Source organism: Tauraco erythrolophus, chromosome 3 (genome assembly GCF_009769465.1).
Source record: "Tauraco erythrolophus isolate bTauEry1 chromosome 3, bTauEry1.pri, whole genome shotgun sequence".
NCBI lineage: Eukaryota > Metazoa > Chordata > Aves > Musophagiformes > Musophagidae > Tauraco > Tauraco erythrolophus.
The window spans coordinates 49,385,953-49,408,380 of NC_141467.1; the positions used below are offsets into that span (position 1 = coordinate 49,385,953).

The window sequence follows — 22,428 nt, forward strand, 5'->3', positions numbered from 1 at the left end:
GAGTTAAAAATACTTGTCAATTCAGGAAGCGTAGTATTGTGGAAATCGATACTGATGTCCAGCTTACAATAATCAACTGAAGGGCTGAGCAGAAAAAGGCTTTTTGCTTCTGTTTGGTAATTGAAACAAGAATGAACATGTTAGGGCTACCATTTTAGTGGTTTTTACTATTACTGTATTTTTTAAAGGTTTTTCACTGAAGCTAAAGAAATGTAAATTGAAAAAAAAGTCACTTCAGGTTGAGTCAAGCGTTTTGGAAGTGCCACAAGGTGTAGGGAGGATGCTGGAGTGGCACTTGTGGGGCTGGAGCGTTTCCTCCTCGCAAGGAGAGCTCAGCTCCCCCAGCTCCCCCCCCTCCCCCCCCATAGCTCCGTGCAGCTGGGAACATCTGGGCTGCGTAGCATTCAGGGAAGAGGTCTCTTATAACCGTGGTAGGAAAACACACCTAAGCAATTAGACAGTTGGGGTCTTTTGTATTTCCTCCAGTTAATATGTAAGTATTTTACAGAGACTGAAGGAGAAACAAGAATTAAACCCAAGTCACTCTTTCAGATGTCACACCAAGCGAACAGCAGGTTGAGCTTTAAATTTCACCTTTTGGCACAGCAGAGGACATGGTTGCAATTGAAATTTATGCCAAAAGTTTAAAATTAAAAAAAAATATTTTTGTGTGTCCTCTCCACATCCATTTTCTGCATCTATTCCTCTTATCTCTTGCCTTTCATTAACAGTTTCTGAAAAGATTTGGGCAGTGAAATGATGGGTTTAGCAGACAAAAATCTTCATTTTGGTTCTTTGGAGGCACCAGCTGCTTTTCGTAACGGTGAAAACTATTGAGAGAGGTCGACCTACATTGACAAATACTTTCAGCTGACCTGAAACTGCATTTTCTAGGGAATAAATGATTAGCTGAAAACTTCCTAGTGAAATGTTGCCTCCGGTTCCCTCCCCTTGGTGCACCAGTTGGACACAAGCCAGGCAACAGGAGCTTGTACTCCATCTGGTAAAGTTTTTAAAAATTTTTTGGTCATGCACACTCAGACCTAGGTAGCGTAGGGCTCATTGCTGGGTAACCTGTTTGCAAGAGCGCACGAGAGGATGATCTTTTACCCACCTCTTACCCCAGACGGTTAGGGGTGTGTTGGCTCCAGGGGTCCTGTCCTCAGCACTGTCCTTGCTGATGGCCTCACCAGGATGAGACTGCATCGAGCCTTTGAACATTTGAAGAACATTTGTCTTCTCCAAGTGCATCACCAGGTGTGGTCCTCACCCCAGAGAGCCTGCTGCTTCTTACTGGGGTGCCTGGTGCAGCTAGCACTCAACTTCTGCACTCATTTTTAGGCACTACTGGAAGATAAATCACAAACAGTGGATGAAGGGCTTTGCTTACCCTTTTCCTTTCCCCAAATGGACAGTCAGATTTTAAAGCCTCCTGCTATTTCTGGACAATGTGTCCGTTCCCCCCTCTGCCCCATTCCCATCCTCCCAGAGAAGTTGCTGATTTTCTTGTCGCTGCCTGGTCACGCTTCTGCCAAGCCTCCCTGCATTTTGTCGTGTTTCCTGCCCCATTTCTGCATCACTGGAGTGCCTGTCACCTGCTCCAGCTCCCAATCGAGCCGTCTGAATTCATGTCCAAGTCTGTTGCTAGTTGCTCCCATTTTATAGGTACTGTCCACATGGTAACACTTAAGACTTGCTGTTTCCAGACCCAAACTAAGTAAATGTTCACTTTATTATCATGCCCTAAAAATATTAGCTGTCATATAAAATCCTAACACCTCATACGGGTGATTTTTTCCCAGCCGAGGCCCATGCAGTGTTCGCTGGGCTGCTTTTGTGTTTTCTTATCCCCATCTGTAGATCAGTGAACAAACTATCAGAGATGGGACTGAGTGGTGAGGAAATACCTTCTTGCAAAGCAAAGCATTGATAGGCAGCGAGGTCTGTCTCTCATGGTTTATCTTGCTCTGACAGAAATGGTTTTGATCTGAATTGAATAAAACTTGGATGTAGTGTGAGAATAGGCTGTGTTATTTTTCTTGACAACCCCAGCACCGATGGTGTGATACTGTTTAATGTACCCCAGATCTAAAAACCTGATCGTTGTGCTGCTGCTCCTGCCTCAAGAGCATCTTTCTGTGCTACGGTTTCTGTGTGATGTGTTGTGGTGGGTTTTTTTACACTCCAGCCTGGCAATGTAGGTCAGGGAGAGCTCTGTGGCTTTTAAATTCACATGGCAAGATTACTCTGTAAATCGGACTATGTTGACAGTAGAGCTTTTTCTCAGCTGAAAATAAACAAAATGTTTATGGTTGATTTTTGCTGATATATGCCAGTAACTATTCATGGTGCAGGTAGTGGTTGGTTCCCCGTGCTGTGTCGGTGCTAGGCTTGTGCATAGTTAGCAGTTACACAGGAGAGATGAATGTTTGCTGAGCTCATCCAAGCATAGGTAGAATACAGAAAATATTTATATTTATAACCCCTGCTGGAAAGCTTAACTGCTGTATTGAATCCCAGGAGACTCACTTGAGTTACTGCAGAGCGTCTTGCAGGAGGTAGTAGGGCAGTCAGGAGGCATTAAGCCAGTGGATGAGCTGCATGTCTAGTTAAAATCCAAGCTCAAACAATCTGTGTTCTTAAGAAGAGTGAGCAAGGGGGGTGCTTTCTCTGTAGAAAATCCTCCAAAATCATTGAATACGGTTTATTGTTTTATGTCAGGACTTAGCAAATGTATGAGAACTGCTGTTTGAGAAATAGTAGCCACTGTTTTTTCCCTTTATCAGAGAATAGTGCTTGCAAGTTGTCACCAGATCTCAATTTCTACAGTATGAATTCTGTTGATGCACTTGGGATGCCCAAGTATTTGATAATCATCACATTTGACAGGTGTTTCTGTAGCTGTTGTGCACCTGTAGCTGTGGCTTGTTACGCTTCCACATATAAAGACGTGCTCCAGAGTATTTATTGTTTCTCGGGTGCCCCCTTTCGCTGCTTTCCATTGCCATGAACGAAGTTCCCGCTTTATTCCTAAGTGTGCCAACTGTGTAGTGCATGTCCGTACGCTTAGGTCTCATGTGATGTCAGTGCTGGTGTGATCTCTGCTGCCGATGTAGAGGGCAAAAACCCTAATTTGGCTTGATGCCAGAATTGGGACTAGGTCACCAATCTTCTTACTGGGATTTAGCAGTCCTCTGGGTTTTTTTAGATTAGTGCTGGCTCTTCAGGATTGCGAGCTCAAACGGCATTAAAGAAGGTTGCCCCTGATAAAAACTATGTCATGTTATACAATGCCATTGACACTTGCTGCAGGTATGTAACTGTAGCATAGGTGGTGTTATGTGTTTATCTAAATGCTTGTATTAAATACTTAGGTGTCAGAAAAGGTTATTTTCAGGAATGGTAATACATTTCAGTGTGCTATGTTACAATAAATATCAATAAGGTGATAAATTATAGTACTACCATGATGGGAGAAAAAAGAAAATGATCAGTCATCACTGTATGTTAAGATACCTTCTAGTCTACTGTAAATTTTCTTATATGGCGTTCATTTATATGTATAGATCAGTATGGGACAGAGTTCTAAACTAAAAAGCAGAGATAGGCAAAATACTGTTGCAGTTTTTATTTCAAACTGCTAGAATATATTAGTCGCCTACTAGGATGTGTACGCAGATTCACACATTAAAAAGTTCGTAAAGAAATAGAACATTTGGAGAGCTTGTATTGGCATGGAGCTTTCAGGAAAAGCATTCCCTTATATAAAATATATTCACATTGAAAAAAAAAGTCTTTTAACACAGCTTTTATTCGACCAAATCTTTCTGAAATTGCCTAGTTCTTAGTTCTCCCCACATTTGGCTAAATAGTTTATTCAGTAAATTGTATTTAGAATTGTGACCTGGGACATTTCCAAATGCAGTTTACCATTGAATTATGTAAAATTTTAAGTGGTATTTCCTTTTAAGAATGAAAAAATGAACGCGTTTTGCTTTGAACCTTTTCTTTTCATTGCCTGTGGTGTTTTTTTCCTTCTGAAAGTCTGGCAGAAGAGTCTTGTTCAGTATTTCCTACACATGCTGGCGGACTGCTTACAAACTAGATGAGAGTATTATGTCCATCCAAGGGATATTCATTCCTCATGAATGTTCATTTATAATACTCAGCGTATGCCAAAGCCAAGATTTTTCCCTAACTTAAAATAGTTGGAGTAAAAAGACCAGATGAGTTTATTTCTTTTATCTTTAAACTTTTTTCTGTTTGTTTGTGTAGGAGAGGGGAGTGGGGTGTTTGTTGTTTGCTTTGTCACTCTGTCTTTGGTGTACAACCTTGTACTGGTAACTTCAGCAAAGTTTCTGTTCCATAGCAGAATTGACTTTCTTTAAAATGTTTTGTATAGTGCCTAGAACATTACTCTCAACACACTGAAATTTCAGAGGAGCTAAATATTGATGTTTCTGGAACTGTCAGTGTCATTTTCAGGAAGCACAGCAGGGTACGTAGGGGCCGAAATTCCAGTGGTTAAATCATGTCATGCTTTTAAAAGCTCTCATCCTGCAAGTTATACATGTTGTCTGTAAGATGTACTTCAGTAAACCAGAGGAAAACTTGCTGATTTTCTGCCAATTTACACTCCAAGAAAGATTCTCCATCCTATTCTTCTTCTTGGATGCTCCTCACTTAGCATCCTGCTGGGGACTGCAGTTGAGAAACGATAGATTTGAATAAATTTGGTGTTTCTTTTCTTCTCTCTCACCTTTATCCTTCATCTTCTTTTCCCTGTGGAGAAAAACTGTGGAGAAGTGTAAACAGCACAAAAGCAAATCCTCTGAAAATGCAAAATACAAATGTGTATAAGTGAAATGAAGTTAAACTTCTTTGGAATTACTTCTTCCGTTTGTCTTCCTTGGCAAATATAAACCCTCTGCTATTTTTTTCATCTTCTAATCAAGATTTGTTAAAAGAACACATTCTCCGTATTTGGAAATTTTCTGGCCGAAAGTGCAGTGATTAGCTTTTAGAATAGTTCAGTTCAGCCCTTCGTATATTGACCAGCTCAAGCTTTCAGAAAAAATATGGAAACTGTCATAGTTTTTTATTTCATTTGCAGATAAAAAAGCTCTCCTTACTAGAATAACTGTGTGAGTTTAGGACCTCTGACTGACTCTCCGTAGATGGTGAAGTGCTGTGGTGTGGTCACCAACTCCTCTGCATTTGGAACCACACTGAACGTTCACTTACTTATAAATTTGTATATGTTTGCATGTGCACATATTATGTGCATTAAATTATGCACGTATTTGCTTATGCATATTGAATTATGACATATTTGTGATGGCCAAATCCCTCCCCCAGAAATGAGGTTCGCAGTACAAAAGTGATCTGGGAAGCTTGCATACACTTGAACTTGCAAGTAACAACTATTTGCCCAAGTAATTTTTTTTTCTAGGATTGGGTATATTTTTGTGTAAACCAGGTATTCATAAGGAAAAAATGAGAAGGTATGTTGTCAGGAGGCTGGAATTCAGTAGCTCCGGAGACTCAGCTGGGGGAATTTGTGGGAAGAGAGTGCTCACTGTGGCGAGTACAAAATATTCCTGACAACCAGTTAATCGTTTACACTTGTTTGTATTGCAAGAATAATTGCAGAAGCTGCAACGTGGGGAGGGAGAAACTTCCCCTTGTGAATGCTGGTTGTTTGTTGCCATAAACATTTTAACTTTTATGGGTGTTTTCCTTGCGTTTGCAGAGAGGAGATCGCCATGTGGCCCGTGCAGTGTAGAAACCAAATTGTGTACCAAAATAACTTGCAAAATGCAATTAAACTTGAAACAGTAAAATGAAATAAAATCAGTGGTCGGGACACAATTGGAATTTTTTCATAATGCACGTTGCAAATGAAGAAATTTGCTAGTAATTCCCCACGAGAAAGAATGGGGGGAAAGGAAGAGGTTAGTACAGCCACATGCCAAAAGACATTACAGCATGCAAGGCTAGAGCCAGCCCACACATTTACACAGTGCATTGTTAAGATCCCTTGGAAAGTGCAAATGCTAATTAGGAATGTGAACCAGATAACCTCAACATCAGTTAAAGTGCAATTACTCCTACCGGGATTCCATGGTACTAATCTGTTTGTCCTTCTTCCAGCGGTCGTGCCCAACTAGAGTTACGGCACCGACTGTGCGGAGTTCAGCGCCCGGCTGGCGCTGGTGTTGCGTTGTGCGCTGGCAGCTCGCCAGCTTGTCCCAGGAAAGTCGCGATGTCGTGTTTGCATATGTATTCTCGCAGAAAGATCCGTGCAAACTCTTTCCATTCAAAATCTGGGCCCGCAGCTGTGATGCTTGTTCGTCTTGCTGTGCTCCTTGACTGGGCAGAAAGGTGGGCAAAGGTTCGGTTCGTTGGGGTGCCCTGACCTTCCCAGTGCTACGCGGTGGAGTTGATGGTTATTGGTAGTGAAAATGAATCCCTTTATAGCTGTTTGGCTGTGTGTCGTGGTTCAGCCAGGCTGGCAGCTAGGCTACCACGAGGTCACTCGCTCACTTCTCCCCCTCAGTGAGGTGGAGAGGAGAAAATGTAATAAAAGGGCTGAGGGTCCAGACAAGAACAAGGAGGGATCACACACCAACCATGGTACTGGGCAAAACAGTCTCAGCTTCGGGACAAATCAATTTGTTAATGGTTCATTCATAGAGGAAAACAAGAAACAAAACCAGAACTTAAAAACACCTTCCCCGCACCCCTCCCTTCTTCTTGGCGCTACCTCCTCCCTCAGCGGCACAGGGGGACAGGGAATGGGGGAGTTGCAGGTCAGTTCATCACACGGTGTTTCTGCTGCTTCTTCCTTAAAGGAGGAGGACTCCTTATGCTCTTTCCTCTGCTCCAGTGGATCCCCTCCTCACGGGACAGTCCACAGATTTCTCCAACGTGAGTCCTTCCCGCAGGATGCAATCCTTACCCGTGAGATGGCTCCAGTGCGGGCTTCTTCCCTACAGAGTCACAGCTTCTTAGGGAGCCTGCCTCCTGCTCCATCCAGCATAGGGTTCTCCATGGGCTTCAGATGCCTCTCTGCCTCGTTGTCAGTCTCCAGCAGCAAATGGAGACCCTTCCCTACAATCTCCTTCAGGCACAGGCATCTCTGCTCCAGTGTGGTTTCCTCTCCACAGGCTGCGCGTGGGTCTGTGCTCCACTGTTAATCACCACGGGCAGCAGTGGGGCTGCTGCCGTCTCACCACAGGCTGCAGGGGAATCTCACTTCAGCACACCTCCTCTCGCTCCATCTTTGCTGTCCTTGGTGTCTGCACGGCCATTTCTCTCTGGTCTCAGTCCTCTCTCCGCTGCAGCAGTGCTGGGCCTGAGGAACCTCAGCAGTCCCGGCAGGACAAACTCCACCCAGCAAGTGCCCTGGGAGTAGAGCACTCCAACCATCTCCAGTCGGGCAGCAGTGACCCAGCACAGGCAGCCACCAGCCTGGGGGGTCAGTGGGCCAGGCTCCCACCTGCCCGCTCTCTTCCGTGAGGGTCCAGCCCCGGTTTGGGCTCCTTTGTCCCCTTCTTAAATAGGGTGTTCGCAGAGGTGCCGATCGGCTCAGCCCCAGCCTGAGGGGATGAGGGGTCCAGCATGGCCAGAGTTCGGTCTGACCAGTTTTGGAGCCAGGGAAGCTTTTCAGAGCTACTTACAGGGACTGTTTCCACAGCCCCTCCTGTGCTACCCGAACCCCATCACGTAAACTCTGTGGGATTCTTTCTGCCTTCAGGTTTTCCCATGCCTGTAAACCTTGCTCTGAATGTGATCTGTTGTAATTGCTTTCAGACAGAGTGGCATTCCTGCGTGCTGCAGACAGCCTCCTCCCCCGGCCCTTGCTCAGCATTTCGCATCCACATGGGACTGCAGCATCAGATGCAAAAATAGAACCGCTCCAAAATGCGACACTTTGCAGGTTGCAGTAGCTTTCATTTCTGGGAAGCTGATGGGGCTGTTTTTGGCTCTTCAGCTCCTTATCCTAGTTCCCTATCAGTGAGAGGAAGGTAATCTGCTTGTGAGTAAAAATAGAATATGAGAGTAGACTAACACTCTACGCTTTAATCAGGTATACGCCAGTTAACTCCTTAGCGTCTGTGGAGGTGCACAGAGATCTCAGTATCAAAGCCATGCTGGTTGGAAAGGACTGGGGAGGCTGGCTGACTCAGCCCCTGATTTGAGCTGGGTGATGACTGGCATTGGGTTGGGCCAGCTGTGGCTTGCCTGGCCGACGTCTTGAAACCCTGCAAGGACAGAGGCTCCTCAGCCTTGCTGAGATACCTGTCCTAGTATGGCATTGGCCCTCCAGGGAAGAATTTGTCAGACAGAGAGTGGGATTTGGTGTGGAAGAAGCCCGAGTGGTGGTAGGTCCTTAGCACAAATGCCTGCCTCGCTACTGGAATTAAGCTAGTAAATATGGCCGGTCTGGTAGGTTGGACGTTACCCAGCAAGCAAAAGTGTGTTGCTCAGGCTGAAGGTGCATCAGAAGAGAGGCTCAGGCTGTGTCACCAAGGCAGGTGCCAAAATGCCCCAGAGGCATTTGCAAATGGTTGTGTTTCAGTAGCAGGGCAGGATAGCCAAACCAGGAGCCACACCAGCCTGAAGGAGGCGTTTCTGAGAGATGGTGTCTCCTGGCTTGAGGAGCCAAGCCTACGCTCTTGCACCGAAGCAAAGTTTGTCTCTTGGAGGCAGCAGTTCTGGATCCTGATAAATATTCCTCTGGCCCAACTAGCTTCCAGCCTGGGAAGCACTGTCTAGCATGCAACATTTGAAATATTCCTGATCTCTTCCCTGTATCTCACTAAATAGCAAAGAAAGTTCCTGGGGTCTTACTCTAGCACCTGCATGACAAGGAAGGTGGTGTCGCATTTGTATTACATTGTTGGTTGCTCATTTCCCATATAATTTTCCTCATTGCTTATGACAGTACAGAGACATATGGTTATGGTGCTTTGATTGCTGCAGTACAGGGTTTATTACTACCAGAGAGTCCTGGTGGACAACAAGGTGAACAAGAGTTAACAATGTGCCCTGGCAGCAAAGAAGGCCAGGGGCATTGTAGGCCACATCAGGCAGTGTTGCCAGCAGGTCGAGGGAGGTGATCCTACCCTTCTACTCAGCACTGGTGAGAAGCCCTTGCAGTCCTGCATCCAGTTCTGGGCTCCTCAGTACAAGAGAGACAGGGGCATAGTGGAGAGAGTCCAACAAAGGGCCTCAAGGATGATGAAGGGACGGAGCATCTCTCCTGTGAGGAAAGGCTGAGAGAGCTGGGACGGCTCAGCTTGGAGAAGACAAGGCTCAGGGGAATGTTGTCAGTGTATACAAATACCTGATGGGAGGAGTAAAGAAGACAGAGCCAGGTTGTTCTCAGTGGTACCCAGTGCCAGGACAAGAGGCAATGGATGCAAAGCGAAATACAGGAATTTTCATTTAAATGGAAGAAAAAAAAACATTTTTTCCTGTGAGGGTGGTCAAACGCTGGTGCATGTTGCCCAGACAGGCTGTGAAGTCTCCATCCTTGGAGATATTCAAAACCCAAGTGGACATGATCCTGAGCAACCTTCCCTAGATGGCCCTGTGTGAGCAGAGGGGTTGGGCTGGGTGATCTCCAGAGGTGCTCACCAGCCTCAGCCAATCTGTGATTCTGTGATTATATAAATGCACAATACCTATTTTGTGACTGAAGCGTGACAACATATCTGTAACAAAGGCTTGCGTTTTTTCACTTTAATGATGTTTGTTTACAAGTATATTACAGCTTATGGGCTTAATCATAATAAAGGAAAACTTTCTCATTATCTTTCTGCATTAAGAAATACCAGACATTGTACCCAAATGCTCATCAATGAGAATAACTGTTTTTATAATAATCTTGTTACCCACACAGAGCTAAGGTGGAAGTAGTTAATTTTTGAGCTCCTCACTCAGTGATGGACAACATGTCATCTTGGTCTGATGGTCTTGTAAGGGCATGAGGATGAAATGGAGGAATATGGGCTGAAGAAGCTGACATGGAGGGATTTGAGTGTGGACTGTTTCTGGAGAAGCTAGTTAAGGGACAGGAGAGCCTTTTGTGGCCTTTGGCCTCCCAAGGAGGGAGAAGCTCAGCTCCAAAACCGGAGGAGAAGCTGGCGAGGAGAGACGCTGTTTCTCCTCTCCCTTGCATGTGGGAATTGCTGGTGGGCACAGACGTGCCAAGTTCACTGCTGCTGGCTCCTTTCACTGGGAGCTTGACCAGGAGGCTGTTTATTTCCATTCCAGCTTCAAGCGAGAGCCCTGGCCTTTATAGAGCTGCAGGGAGCGGGCTGTGAAAAGTGTAAAGTTTCTGCTCCCGGACTTTTGTACTCATTTACACTGTTCAATCTAAGTTTTGCATTCTTTCTGTTGCCCTGATTTCCCAAAGCTTAAGCAAAATGTCTCCTTCTTTGCATCCGCACGTTTCATTTCATCCTATTCATGCCTGAAAAATGGCTAAGAATATTTCTGCAGGAGTCTTTTGCCATATTTACCTTTCAGAAAAACTCTTCGTTTACATGGCCAGTATTTTATAGCATGAAGTCTGATGTTTTTAATTTTTTTTTAAATCCACATTTTTTGGACTGCTGAGAATTGCTTGGCATTTTTGGCATTAACCTGTGATCCATAGTAATTGACAGACTGTCAGTCTTTCATCACCTTACACTTGCCACCCCGAGGTGGTGGAAAGGAAAGGTTTAGGATAGATGGAGAAACTGTATGAATTTGTAACTGGACCTTTCTCCCCTCCTTCTGCCATTCACCCTCTGCCAAAGCAATGATACCCATGCCTTGTCTGGCATGCTTATTCAGGCACACAGTAAAATAAAAGCAATTAGCAAGGACATGGGAGGTCTGTTCAGTTGCTTTAATTATATATTTCTAAGTAAACCTCTTAATTTCCCATGGTTTAACGCGATAGCCTCCCCTCACTGTGTTTTTGTGCAACGTTGTTTTGGAAAGAGAGTGTGCATGCTGATGCTGTGTGGGTACGAAGCTGCACTGCTGCACATACGCAGGTACGTGAGGTTTCAGAGGGCATCAGTGGTGGCTCCATTGCCAGGCAAGTCCCACTCCCCAGATGAGAGGAGCCCTCTAAATCCTGTTCCCATGGGTTGACTCTGACATGGGAAGAGGCACTCAGGGGCAGCGGCGGGGCTACAACATGAGGCTCATCTGCGACGTGAGGCTCATCTGTCTGGACACCGATGAGGTGTTTCTCTGGAGGGCGAGAAGGAAAGAGGTCCTGGTAAGGCTTCCTCTCAACCATCACCACTTCACACCTGGTGTCTGGGGAAGAGAAGACCCCAACTGAGAAGGGCTCTCAGTTACACGTGGTATTTCTGGCATCCTCTCACAGCACTGGCAGGGCTTTCCCCTGTCTCAACGCAGCAGGAATTTTATGGCAAGTGGCTGAGTACAGCGTGAACATCTTCCTGCAGGAGGAGGAGGATGCATTTTGTCACAGATAAAAAATGAGCCATGGGAATTATTCCAGGCTTGCCATACTTACTCTCACTTGCCCACTATGTGTAGCCAAACAAGACATCCTGAGCATTGGGGTTTTTTTGGTTGGTTGGTTTTTACTACAGCACAGCCTGACACAGCTGTTTCCTGCAGTTCTCTACTAAAACATCATACCTTGCAGCTGCTAGCTACTATTTCTCAAAGCTGACATCTGTGTAGCTGCACAGATTGGCCCCATAAAACAGCTCCCATGTTGGCCTTGTGTGACTCTTAAAATTAAGAGGACATTGAGGTGTCACAGTTAAAGTACGTGTAAATGGTGCAGTGGTGCAGGCATAGTGTCTCTGAAAGCAAGTATCCTATTGAGCTAACCTAGTTATTTCTCTCCATTCAGTAAACCCACTTGGTTTGTTATAAAGTAGAAAAGCAAGAAATTTGACCATTTCTGCTTATAGCTTGAATTTTGGCTTGAAGGCCCTGACTTTGGTCCTCTCTGCATACCAGTAGTCACGTCTTCTTTATCCTCCTGATCATCTCCATGGAGCATCAAATATAAAACCAGCAACTTCTTATTATCTACTTCCAAGTTTGGGGTGTGTAGAATTAACTAAACATTAGTTTGAAATTATAAAGGAGCTGGGGTTTGTTTAGTCTTCTTCCTAGAGGGTAGAAAGCATGTGACAAGCAGAACAAGGCCCTGGAGCTGTTTCCTCAAATGATGCTGGAAGACACAGTAAATGAAGTTACTGCAATATGCTTTCAGTGCTCTTTTGTGCCTGTGTTTTTCTCAGCTGGAGAACACTTGTTAGACTCTATCAGCCACACTCTTCAGTTTCCCCATCGATAAAAATGTAGAGGATATTTCCCTGCTTCCTGTCTAACATACCATCAAAGCCCCAGTAGAAATACTGAATTTAACATAAATTAGGTTATGCTGCACAACTCCCTCCATCATCTCTCCTAATATTTTCGCAGGGTGTTAGGCTGCAACTCTCAATTCTTTCTTTTTTTTTTTTTTTTTTTTTCTTTTCTCTTGGCTTGCTTACCACTTCTAAAATAGTTTGAGGCCAGCATTGGGCTCCACGAGTTTGTTGGCACAGCTATGTCAGCTTGGATTGTGAAATATCCACCCCTCCAGCCAAGGCTGCGGGGCTGACAGCGCGGTCCGGGCGCAGCGCTGTCGGCAGAAGTGCGTAAATTCGAAGGCTGGGTTCTCTCCTCTTTTGTGTAAGCCTCCTGCGTGGTGTTGGGAGCCAGCAGCGTATTTCCAGTCTGCTTCAAGTCACGTGTATACTACCGATGAAGAAAACGCGGTGCTGACAGCAGCTGAAATATTTATGTACCCGTGTGTTCGATATGAAGTGGGGAGATTGTTTCCTTACGGCTGAGTTGCGCTTAGGGAAGCAGAACAGTGGCCCAGATAATTTTGAATTGTTTACCGTAACTAATGCATATCAAAGTTGGCGCACATAGCTTATAAAGAGGACGCTTCTGTCTGCGTTGTTTGGGGTTTTTTGCGATTTTTTTTCTCAGTGTCACGTATAATGCTGAGACCTGAGATGACCTGAATTTTTACCGTCCAGTGTGAGAGATACTATGAAGCTTCTGCTAAGGGCTCTGGCTGTTGAGAGTGAGCGATCTTCTCATCTAACGCGTTAGCAGTAAAGGAGGTTAGTGGGACACGGGAAAGCTGCTTCCTTCCCAGTGAGACACTAGGCCCTTTCAGTGATTTCAGTAGATGGTGTGTCCCGTTTCCTTGTATATTAGACAAAAAGGGATCTTGGAATCAGTCCGCATTCTTACCGAAGCAAGAAATAGCTCCATATGTTTGATTTTTCCTCCAGTGGGTCACCCCTGAGCCACAGCTCTAATAGTCCATGACCAGGAATATTTTGTACCATTATTTGTTGCTACTGTTGCACACAGAGAATGCTCTGGTTGTCTGAACTAGGACCTCCGCATGCTTTGGAAATCGCAATGTCTGAAAGACAGAAAAGATATTCTCATTGAAACATGACACGTACTGACTTATTTTTGACTCCACAAGAGGACTTGAACTTTTATGAAAAGCAGATTTGCTCCATTCAGCAGATTCTTATGAAGCTTCAGATCAATAGGTTTGAAAGACAGATGAATTGAATTAAATCATATTTGGGTTATTGATTTGTGGATTAAACAGAAAAAGGTGTTATTTTAATGCTTATATCACATTATTTTGCAAACTTTTTTTTTTTCCCCCCAGAAACGTTCCAGAGGTCAAGTGCTATTCGACAAAGTGTGTGAGCATCTGAACCTTTTGGAAAAAGACTACTTTGGCCTAACATACAGAGACACGGAAAACCAAAAGGTAACCCACAAAACTGTGGCTGGCCTTTGACATGTGGACATCAGAGCTCCCCTGAGATACCCCCCTAGACAGTTACAAACAGTCTAGAGTTGTTTTTATCTTCCTTGCCAAGTTCCATAGACATAGCTTGAGCTATTGTGTTTTGTAACTCATTGCCTCTCAAGAGCATCCCCTGTGTTTCCCTGGCTTCCCTCTGTGTTGGCTATTTGTGACATAAAAGAAGTTAATCATATAGCTAGTTCTCTTTCTAGTATGATTTATTTTGTTACTGCCATAGATGAAAGTCAGATTTACATTCACTGCTAAACTGTGAATGCTAAAATACAGCTTAATAATGCTATAGTTGGGATACAAATAGGCAGGAGTTGATTGACTGCTCCTGCTCACTGCTGAGATAAAGTAAGGCTTGAAGTCTTGACTTGCTTTATCTCAGTGTTATTGATTTGGCTAAAGACATAAGTCTTCAGAAGCAGTTGGCAGCAATAGTGAATCACATTCCACTTGTCTGCATCTCAACTTCAGTATTAAATAAGCTGTGTATTAACAGTGTCCAAGATGATCTAATGTGCAGGTGAGATAGATATATATATATTGTTTTGGACATGTTATCATGAAAAAGTATCAAAGGATAATTTAAAATATGCTGTGTGTTTTTTGCATTTTAAGATAAATATTTTGAAAGAAACCAGTAACAAAACTTTTTAGCAATATATGCCATAGCCCAGCAGAGCTCACCAGGTGATGGCATTTTGTGCTTTGCGTGGTCTGAAAGGTCTTCCTTGATGAAGCTGGAGCTATTACTGCTTCTTTGGCTGTTTATGTTTTGTGAGAACAAGTTTTATTTTCTAGGCTTCCCTTTGTTTCAGTTATATATGATACAAAAGAAATCAGTCCTTTTTTGTCTCTTTTTCCCCTTCTTTACAGGCTTCTAAATATAATGATTTTGTTTCTGATTCAGAAAATCACTTAGGCAGGCACTGGGTCCATGCCAGTGTAAGATAACACTTCAGCATATGCTTAGTTTTGGGTTGTGGTAAAAGTTAGGCAGATGTTTAAGTGCATTTCCAGATAGATGTGCTTTTCTGTACTGGAAAGAGGAGAATGTGTTCATTATTAACAAGTGGTTTAGAAGTACTAAACATGTATAGATCGCCAGTCACTTTACAGAGCTAAACAGCTAAAAGAATGCTGCCTGCCACCGCATTTATTGATCAATAACATGCATGATTTTAATATCAAAGTATGTAGCAACTCACCTCCATCCTCTGCCAGATAACTTCCAGCCAGACAATATATGTGCCCACATCACATGTCATCTTTGAAAATAGAAATCCTGATGCATCTTTAATTTCTTGGTGCATAGTGTGCTTTCGTGCTCAGCAATAGCTGGAGCTTTGCAGGCTCATGTTTTGCACTGCAGACCAGATTTAGACAGCTGCAAACTGGTTGTTTTTGTTGAGGAGGGATTGTTGTGTTCTGCTTTGTTCGATATTTCTTTAGTATTTTTTTTCCTCTGATACATTTGTTTATCTTTCTTTGGAGAAAGTGGAACTTTCCTAGGGGAAGCGAACTTTTTGTTCTGGGCTGTGTGACGCATTTTAAATACTAATTTGATTCTGTTATAGGACAAGGGCACTAAAAGACCCCAAGCTGCTGTGTGCCTCCTCTAGGGCAATTTCACCTGCTCCTTGGCTTCCATGGAGTAGTAACATATCGCTGTGAGAATTCTCCACCTCCTTGGCAGGGGTTTTGCCTTGCACAGTCATTGGGCTCTGCACAGCATGGATGGGGGCAGCCCCGGTGCTGTAGTTCTGCCTCTAGTTTCGCTCCACACTCCTCTGCCTCTAGGGAGCCCCTTGTACGAATGGTAGCACCAGGTTGTAAATGGGGTAGTGCTCTATGCCATGTTTGCTTATCCTCTTCAGCTCTTCTAGGATTAGAGCAAAAAAACCCACAATGAAAAAAGAAAACCCAAACCTTCTTAGCAAGCTTGTAGAAATTTAATTTTCCCAGAAGATACTCTGGAAAAAGGTTTCTGTGGGTTTATTTTACTAATTTCTATTTTTTTATTATTTTTTATTTCAAACCATTCAGCCCCTCAATGTCTGGGAAGGTTAATAAAAGTCCTGCTTCTACCCAGGGCCACATCTTGAAAGTCAGTGTTATCTCTGCCTATTGCTGCTCCAAGGAGAAAGTGGAGGCAGACCTTCACATGTTCTAGCTTTGACTCATAGCACTGTTTTAAAAATAATGTTTATTGTGTTTTCTAATTCAAATTGAAAAAAGGAAATATTTTCTTTGCAGAATTGGTTGGACCCTGCCAAGGAAATCAAGAAGCAGATCCGAAGTAAGTTTGTTATAGTTCATGTGTTTATTTCAGGGGGTCTGGAAAACTTTCATTCTGGTGTATCCAGACCCCAAAAATCTGTACAAAGAAGTCTCTTCCTCTGCCATTGGTGTTTGTGTAGGCGTTGGACCCCTGTGGCACCGAGTGGGGATGCAAGAGGCAGAGGGGGCTCCCCAGCACACAAGCTGGGCGTCATGGGCACCAGGTGCCTGTGGCTGCCCAGCCCCTCTGATCCTTTGGGCTTGCTCCTAAATGGCTGAGGTAACTCGCCACTCTTGGGTTGAAGGGCTCGTCCCATCGGGCTGCCCCCAGGACCAGGGATTCATCAGCCCCCTCTCTCCTGCCCCTTGCTCTGTCCCCACTGCCCACAGGGTGAGGGGGCAGGTGGGATGGGGCCATGGCCATCTTCTCGATGCCTTCTCCCAGGAGAGCGCACTCTCCCCGGGACGACAAAGCCTGTTTCACAATCTTCTTTTGCATCCAGTTCTGAGTCTCTGGCAAAGGAATTACCTGCATCTTTTGGATATTTTACCCCATGATGAGTACAGGCAGTTACTGGGGCTCGTAACACATGAACGTACCTTGCTGAAAACAACTTGACATTTGCAGAGATGCAAAAACCTGAAGTTTGACATTAATAAACGTAACCTTAGGGACTAGGCCACGTATATAAATTACTTCTTTGCGTTACTGATATTTATATCATATCTAGGAACGCTGCTCTTGCCTCATACTGAAATACTTCACTGATGCAAAGATAGCACTCTATCTAAAATATCTTTCCTTCCTGCATTTCAAAAGCTTGAACTTTGCTCCTAAAATGACCATTCAATTCACAGAGAACCAGTCAATTTTCTGCTTCACATGAATATTTTAAAAAGCTCAGTTGTTAAATTTAGCCGCCTGCTCCATTAGAAATTTAAAAACCTCTTGAAGGAAAACCTTGTCAAGACTGCCAGGCTCAAAATTTGACCTGCCTTTTTCCCTACCCCTCTCACTTATTGAAATTGATGAAACGTTTGTGTATGAGACTTTTTGGGGCAGGAGAGCCTTGGTAGTTTTCTTCTTTGCACATTTTGTAAATGATCTCTTCTAGCACTTGTGTTTTCACAAGCAAATACATCCAGTAGTTCGTACTTGTTGGGTCAGGCTCAGCAAATTAATCGCTTCCCTGTCTAAGATTCAAAGGGATAATTTACACTGGCTGGTGAACTTCCCCACTTACTATGAGCAACCACACCTTTCCACCAGTATTATTTTCATTAAAAGAAAGTGATCTGCAATCAAAAGTAATGAAAATCTGCCTTTTTTAATCTCTTGAGAAAATGGATCTGGAGAGGAAGGTCCTATAGACCTCAATGAATCGGGTTTTGCTGATGGTCAATGCAAGTAAAGGAGCTCAGCTCCACACCACTGATTTGAAATGCATTTAGTATATGCCTGAGCCATGAGATAGACAATGAAAGGTTGTGACGGCAAGAGATTAACCGAGGCAGAAGAATCTCGTCCTGGACTTGACGCAGGGGACAGTTGGTTTTGCAAAAGATGAGAGCGATAATTTGCTTGCTCTGTACAATTCACCCCAGAAGTTTGGAACAGGACAACGGTGGAAAAGTAGGGCTATTACGTATGACACTTTCCGAAACACCTACATATAATCCTGCAAAATTCTGATTGAGTTGTACAACACTCCAATATCCGTTATTTCACCGCAGACCACAGGGATTTCATCCCAGTGGCTGAGAAATGTGGCTATCACTATGTGTGCACCCCCTGATTCACACCCTATGAGTTATAACCTGCTAACTTGTACAGTGTTTGGTTTTGTTTAAACCCCTGTAAGTAAGGGGTGAAGGCCTCTTACTCTGGTGTCTTAACCGTCCATGCTATATGATAGGCTATACCATAGGTTTGATTTATTTTGTGTATGCCAGAGGAAGAGATTCTCAGGCCATGGCCCCTTCTCTCTGTCGTGGGGCCCAGGTGTCACCCACAGGCTCTGCTTCCACCTTGGGGCGGGTCCACTCCCTGGTGAGACCGTGCGCCATCCTCGCTGCCAGCAAAATCTTCCTTCCATGAGCTTTTATGGCCCAAGAGAGTGAAAAAGTTCCTAGAATCAAGAAGCCCAAAAATCTCACCCAGGGCTGAGGTCCTGATGGTAAATGTCAAAACTCTTCTCGCACATTGAGCCTGTTTTCTCAGGCATGTGGATGACCAAAGTGGATGGGATTTCGTACAGGATGAAATTTCCTTGTTGTCTCTAAATAAATCATAAAATCATAGAATCACAGAATGGTTAGGGTTGGAAGGGACCTCAAAGATCATCTGCTTTCAACCCCCCTGCCATGGGCAAGGACACCCTCCACTACACCAGGTTGCTCAAAGCCTCGTCCAACCTGGCCTTGAACACTTCCAGGGATGAGACATGCACAGCTTCTCTGGGCAACCTGTTCCAGTGCCTCACTACCCTCAGAGTGAAAACTTTCTTCCTTATATCTAATCTCAATCTGCCCTCTTTCAGTTTACAGCCATTGCCTCTTGTCTTACCACTACATGCCCTTGTAAAAAGTCCCTCTCCAGCTTTCTTGTAGGCCCCCTTCAGGTACTGGAAGGCTGCAATGAGATCACCCCGGAGGCTTCTCTTCTCCAGGCTGAACAGCCCCAACTCTTTCAGCGTGTCTTCATAGGAGAGGTGCTCCAGCCCTCAGATCATCTCTGTGGCCCTCCTCTGGACTCACTGCAGCAGCTCCATGTCCTTCTTGTGTTGGCGGCCCCAGAGCTGAATGCAGTATTCTAGGTGGGATCTCACGAGAGCAGAGTAGAGGGGCAGAATCACGTCCCTCGAATGCTGGCCAAGCGTCTTTGGATGCAGCCCAGGATACGGTTGGCTTTCTGGGCTGCCAGCGCACATTGCCGGCTCATGTTGAGCCTGAACACCCAATTAGGACAACTATACAGTATCTCCAGGCAAGCAGACTCATCCAGCATATGAGATATCTACCGGGGAGTGCACTAGATAGATCGTCAAACCCTATTCTCCTTAGGAGGTACCTAGGCACAAAGTGCTCCTGAATTGAAGATCATGGGAAAGCCCTACCCTATCAGGTTTATAAGGAAGAGTCCTGTTTTTCACAATATTCACAAACACTTCCTCATTACATGGCCAATATGGACTTTTCAAGGGAGATCTATTTATTTCTAGTTACATTTGTGCTTTGACATCAATGCATTTCAGAAAACAGAAATAACATTACTTTGGCTTTGGGTTCTTGACTACAGAAATACTGTAATTTATGTGGTAGAAGTACATATAAGAGGTATATCCCACAACAAAGGCCTCAATGAAAAGTCTTCTTCCTGGAAAACCACTGTGTTGCTTGTGAGAACTCTGTGGTTTGGGGTTTTGTTACTGCTTTTTATTTGCGTTTGAGACATGCGCTAGTATACTTGTCCCTTTTTGCAGAATAGCTTTTATATTTTACATACTATGTTCAACTCCTCCTGTTTTTTCAGTCTTGATATTCTTTCTTTACGACATTTAAAGCTAACGCTCAAAAAAAATTTCACGAACTGTGGTGATGCAAACTAGTATCCATCCTATGGGTCACCCAAACTTACTGAAGTTACTAGGTAAGAATTCCCCAGTGTTATGCACTGCTTTTCAGTCACGCTCTCTGTGTTTGTCCTTGCAGTTTTGTCTGCACGATGGTTTATGTCTGCTGGAGACAGGAACTATGTGCTGAGGCAGCACTCTGAGAGGATGCCGTGAGCTGGTTTGGGCAGCCAGACCTCGGCACATCACCCTGCTCTGGAGCCCACTCCTGCTCTCACTTGCAGTGTTGCCAGCGCCTCTGTGTTTTGGGTTATTGGTTTTTAAAGCTTATATAGGCTGTGTTTTCAGATGGTTAATTCCAGTAAACATTGAGTTTGGACAGAGGTGGTTTTTTAGTGTTAGTAATAAATTACTACTCCCTTAGGGTCCTCACTTCAGTGGGAATCTTACTATATAAGAAGAGAGCTGTAAAATGTGATCTAATACTGTAATTGTGAGAGGGAAAAGTATGGGAAAATGATACTCTATCCTGTTCTCATTAATTGCTTGGCTGGAGTATTTTTAAGTCTGCTGGTAGTCAAACAGCATGAGCATCTCCATTTGCACTTACAGTGTACTTTCAGTCAACCTGTGTTTTTTTCCAGGTGGTGCTTGGCAGTTTGCATTTAATGTGAAATTCTACCCTCCAGACCCTGCCCAGCTATCTGAAGATATTACCAGGTGTTTAAAACATTAAATACCTTTCTAGAAGGGGCTTAAAAGCTGTTCATAGTAGCGCTTGCACTCTAATTATCCAAGAAAAGGAATGTTTTGTATTCCCTTTGGCTTCCTTTCTCTTATGCACTTACGGAAAATATGCAATGCTTTGGCAGAAAAGACGCGGTGAACAATGTCTCTCCTCTGAGCTAAGACAACTTGTTCTTTTCTGCAATTTAACCCCAAACCCAAGCTTTTCCAATATGCATGTTCTTGAGCGTTGATTTTAATTTTCACAAAGATGCCTGATGCCCAGTTTTTCCAGTGGTAACAAGTCATTATTTTCAGAAAATCATAACTATGAAAGGAAAGAAGTGGGATGAGAATAAATTTTGTATGTCATTTGACTACGTAAGCAGTTGATGTGCACAAGTACAGGGAATATGTTACAAGGAATATGTGCACAGGTACAGGTAATTAATGGCTGCTCCCTGCTATCCAAGTCAGTTAGCTCTGCCACCTGTACCTCTGCTCTCTGGTTTTGTATACTGCTTGCAAGCACAACTGAAAAAAAACCACAACCCTCATCTGGTTTCCTCCTTGATACAAGGCAGGAAAACCTTGGAGCCATGGCGAGTTTTATGCCATCGGCAGGCTGTTCCCTAGCCTGTTCTAACATTCTGCAACCTGTGGATATTTTTAACCTTCATTGCTTTGTGGACTACTTTTTGCTTTTAAGGTAGCATGAAGCCTTTGGCTTAGATCAGACTTCCCTGTGCTAGGCTTTGTTCAGAAAGACAGTGTGCCAAGAGTTCACATTCAACAGAGGTCTTTCAAAAGAAAGAATTGGGGTTTTTTCCTCTTACCACCCTCAAATCTCCCCTGGGAACTCCATGCCTTCACCACCAGGCCAACGCTCTTCTCTTTTTTTCTGTTTTCTTCTATCTGGTGATCCCTTGCACTGCTTATCACCATGGTTTTAACAGCATTTACTGTTGAAATGTGTTTTTGAGAAAGCTCAACAGTTTGCTAAAGAGACAAATTGCATTTTTTGAACAACTTGGAGTTCAGCTACCCTTCAATGAACAGTATTTGGAGTTTTTCATGATTTTTTATCCTTAAAGAAAAGAATTATCAGATAGCTATATATGTTAGTGATTTATGATAGAAACCTGGTATGTTTAATGGGTAATTCTCCATCCAGGTCACTAAACAAAGTAATGACCTATTTTATTAAGAAATCTCCATGCTGCTTTATAAAGATAAATTAGGCATTGCTACCCATAAGTTAGGCAAGGATTTTCTTTTTTCAAAATTATCATCATCCGTGTTATCACCTGAAGAACTTTGGGCTTGGGAGTTGTCTGCAGATTCATAGAGGAGCCGAGGCCTCTTGCTGGTCCTTGGGTGGCACTTTCTGAGCTGCCTTGGTGCTGCCTTGCAGGTACTACCTCTGCTTGCAGCTGAGAGATGACATCGTGTCTGGTCGGCTGCCCTGCTCGTTCGTCACGCTGGCCCTGCTGGGCTCCTACACCGTGCAGTCGGAGCTCGGCGACTACGACCCCGATGAGTACGGCAGCGACTACGTCAGCGAATTTCGCTTCGCACCGAATCACACAAAAGAGCTGGAGGATAAAGTGATCGAGCTGCACAAGAGCCACAGGTGGGTAGAGGGCATCGGTGCAGGCTGTCGCCTGCATTCAGGTACTGACCGGGTGCATCAGGAAATGTTAAAACCTGCTGCAGTATACCTAATAAGAATATTTTTGGACAAGACTCCTCTGCATGTCTTTGGTCAGAGAAGGGCTTTGCAGCATGAAAGATGATGACAAGAGTCTGCACCAGAACTTTGGCTCTGGTAGGTACCCAGCTATCTAAGGGGCACAGCTGTAGTTCTGACAGGCTGAAAGTGTTTTCCAGGTGCTGGATTTTATTTCTGTCTCTGTTTCCTTAACATTGATGGTAGAATTGGTTGCTTTT

The 22,428-nt window shown here is 44.1% G+C and overlaps 1 protein-coding gene across 14 annotated transcripts in view; it reads left to right on the forward strand.

The window, feature by feature from the left end:
* EPB41L3 (erythrocyte membrane protein band 4.1 like 3) overlaps positions 1-22,428 on the forward strand; it is a 65,704-nt gene that overhangs the window by 11,852 nt on the left and 31,424 nt on the right. For all 14 annotated transcript variants that reach the window (XM_086609202.1, XM_086609204.1, XM_086609205.1 and 11 more), the window contains exons 3-6: positions 13,748-13,852; positions 16,157-16,199; positions 20,397-20,472; positions 21,893-22,111. In XM_086609202.1, coding sequence (XP_086465328.1) covers positions 13,748-13,852; positions 16,157-16,199; positions 20,397-20,472; positions 21,893-22,111 — 443 coding nt within the window. The remainder of the gene's footprint in view (positions 1-13,747; positions 13,853-16,156; positions 16,200-20,396; positions 20,473-21,892; positions 22,112-22,428) is intronic.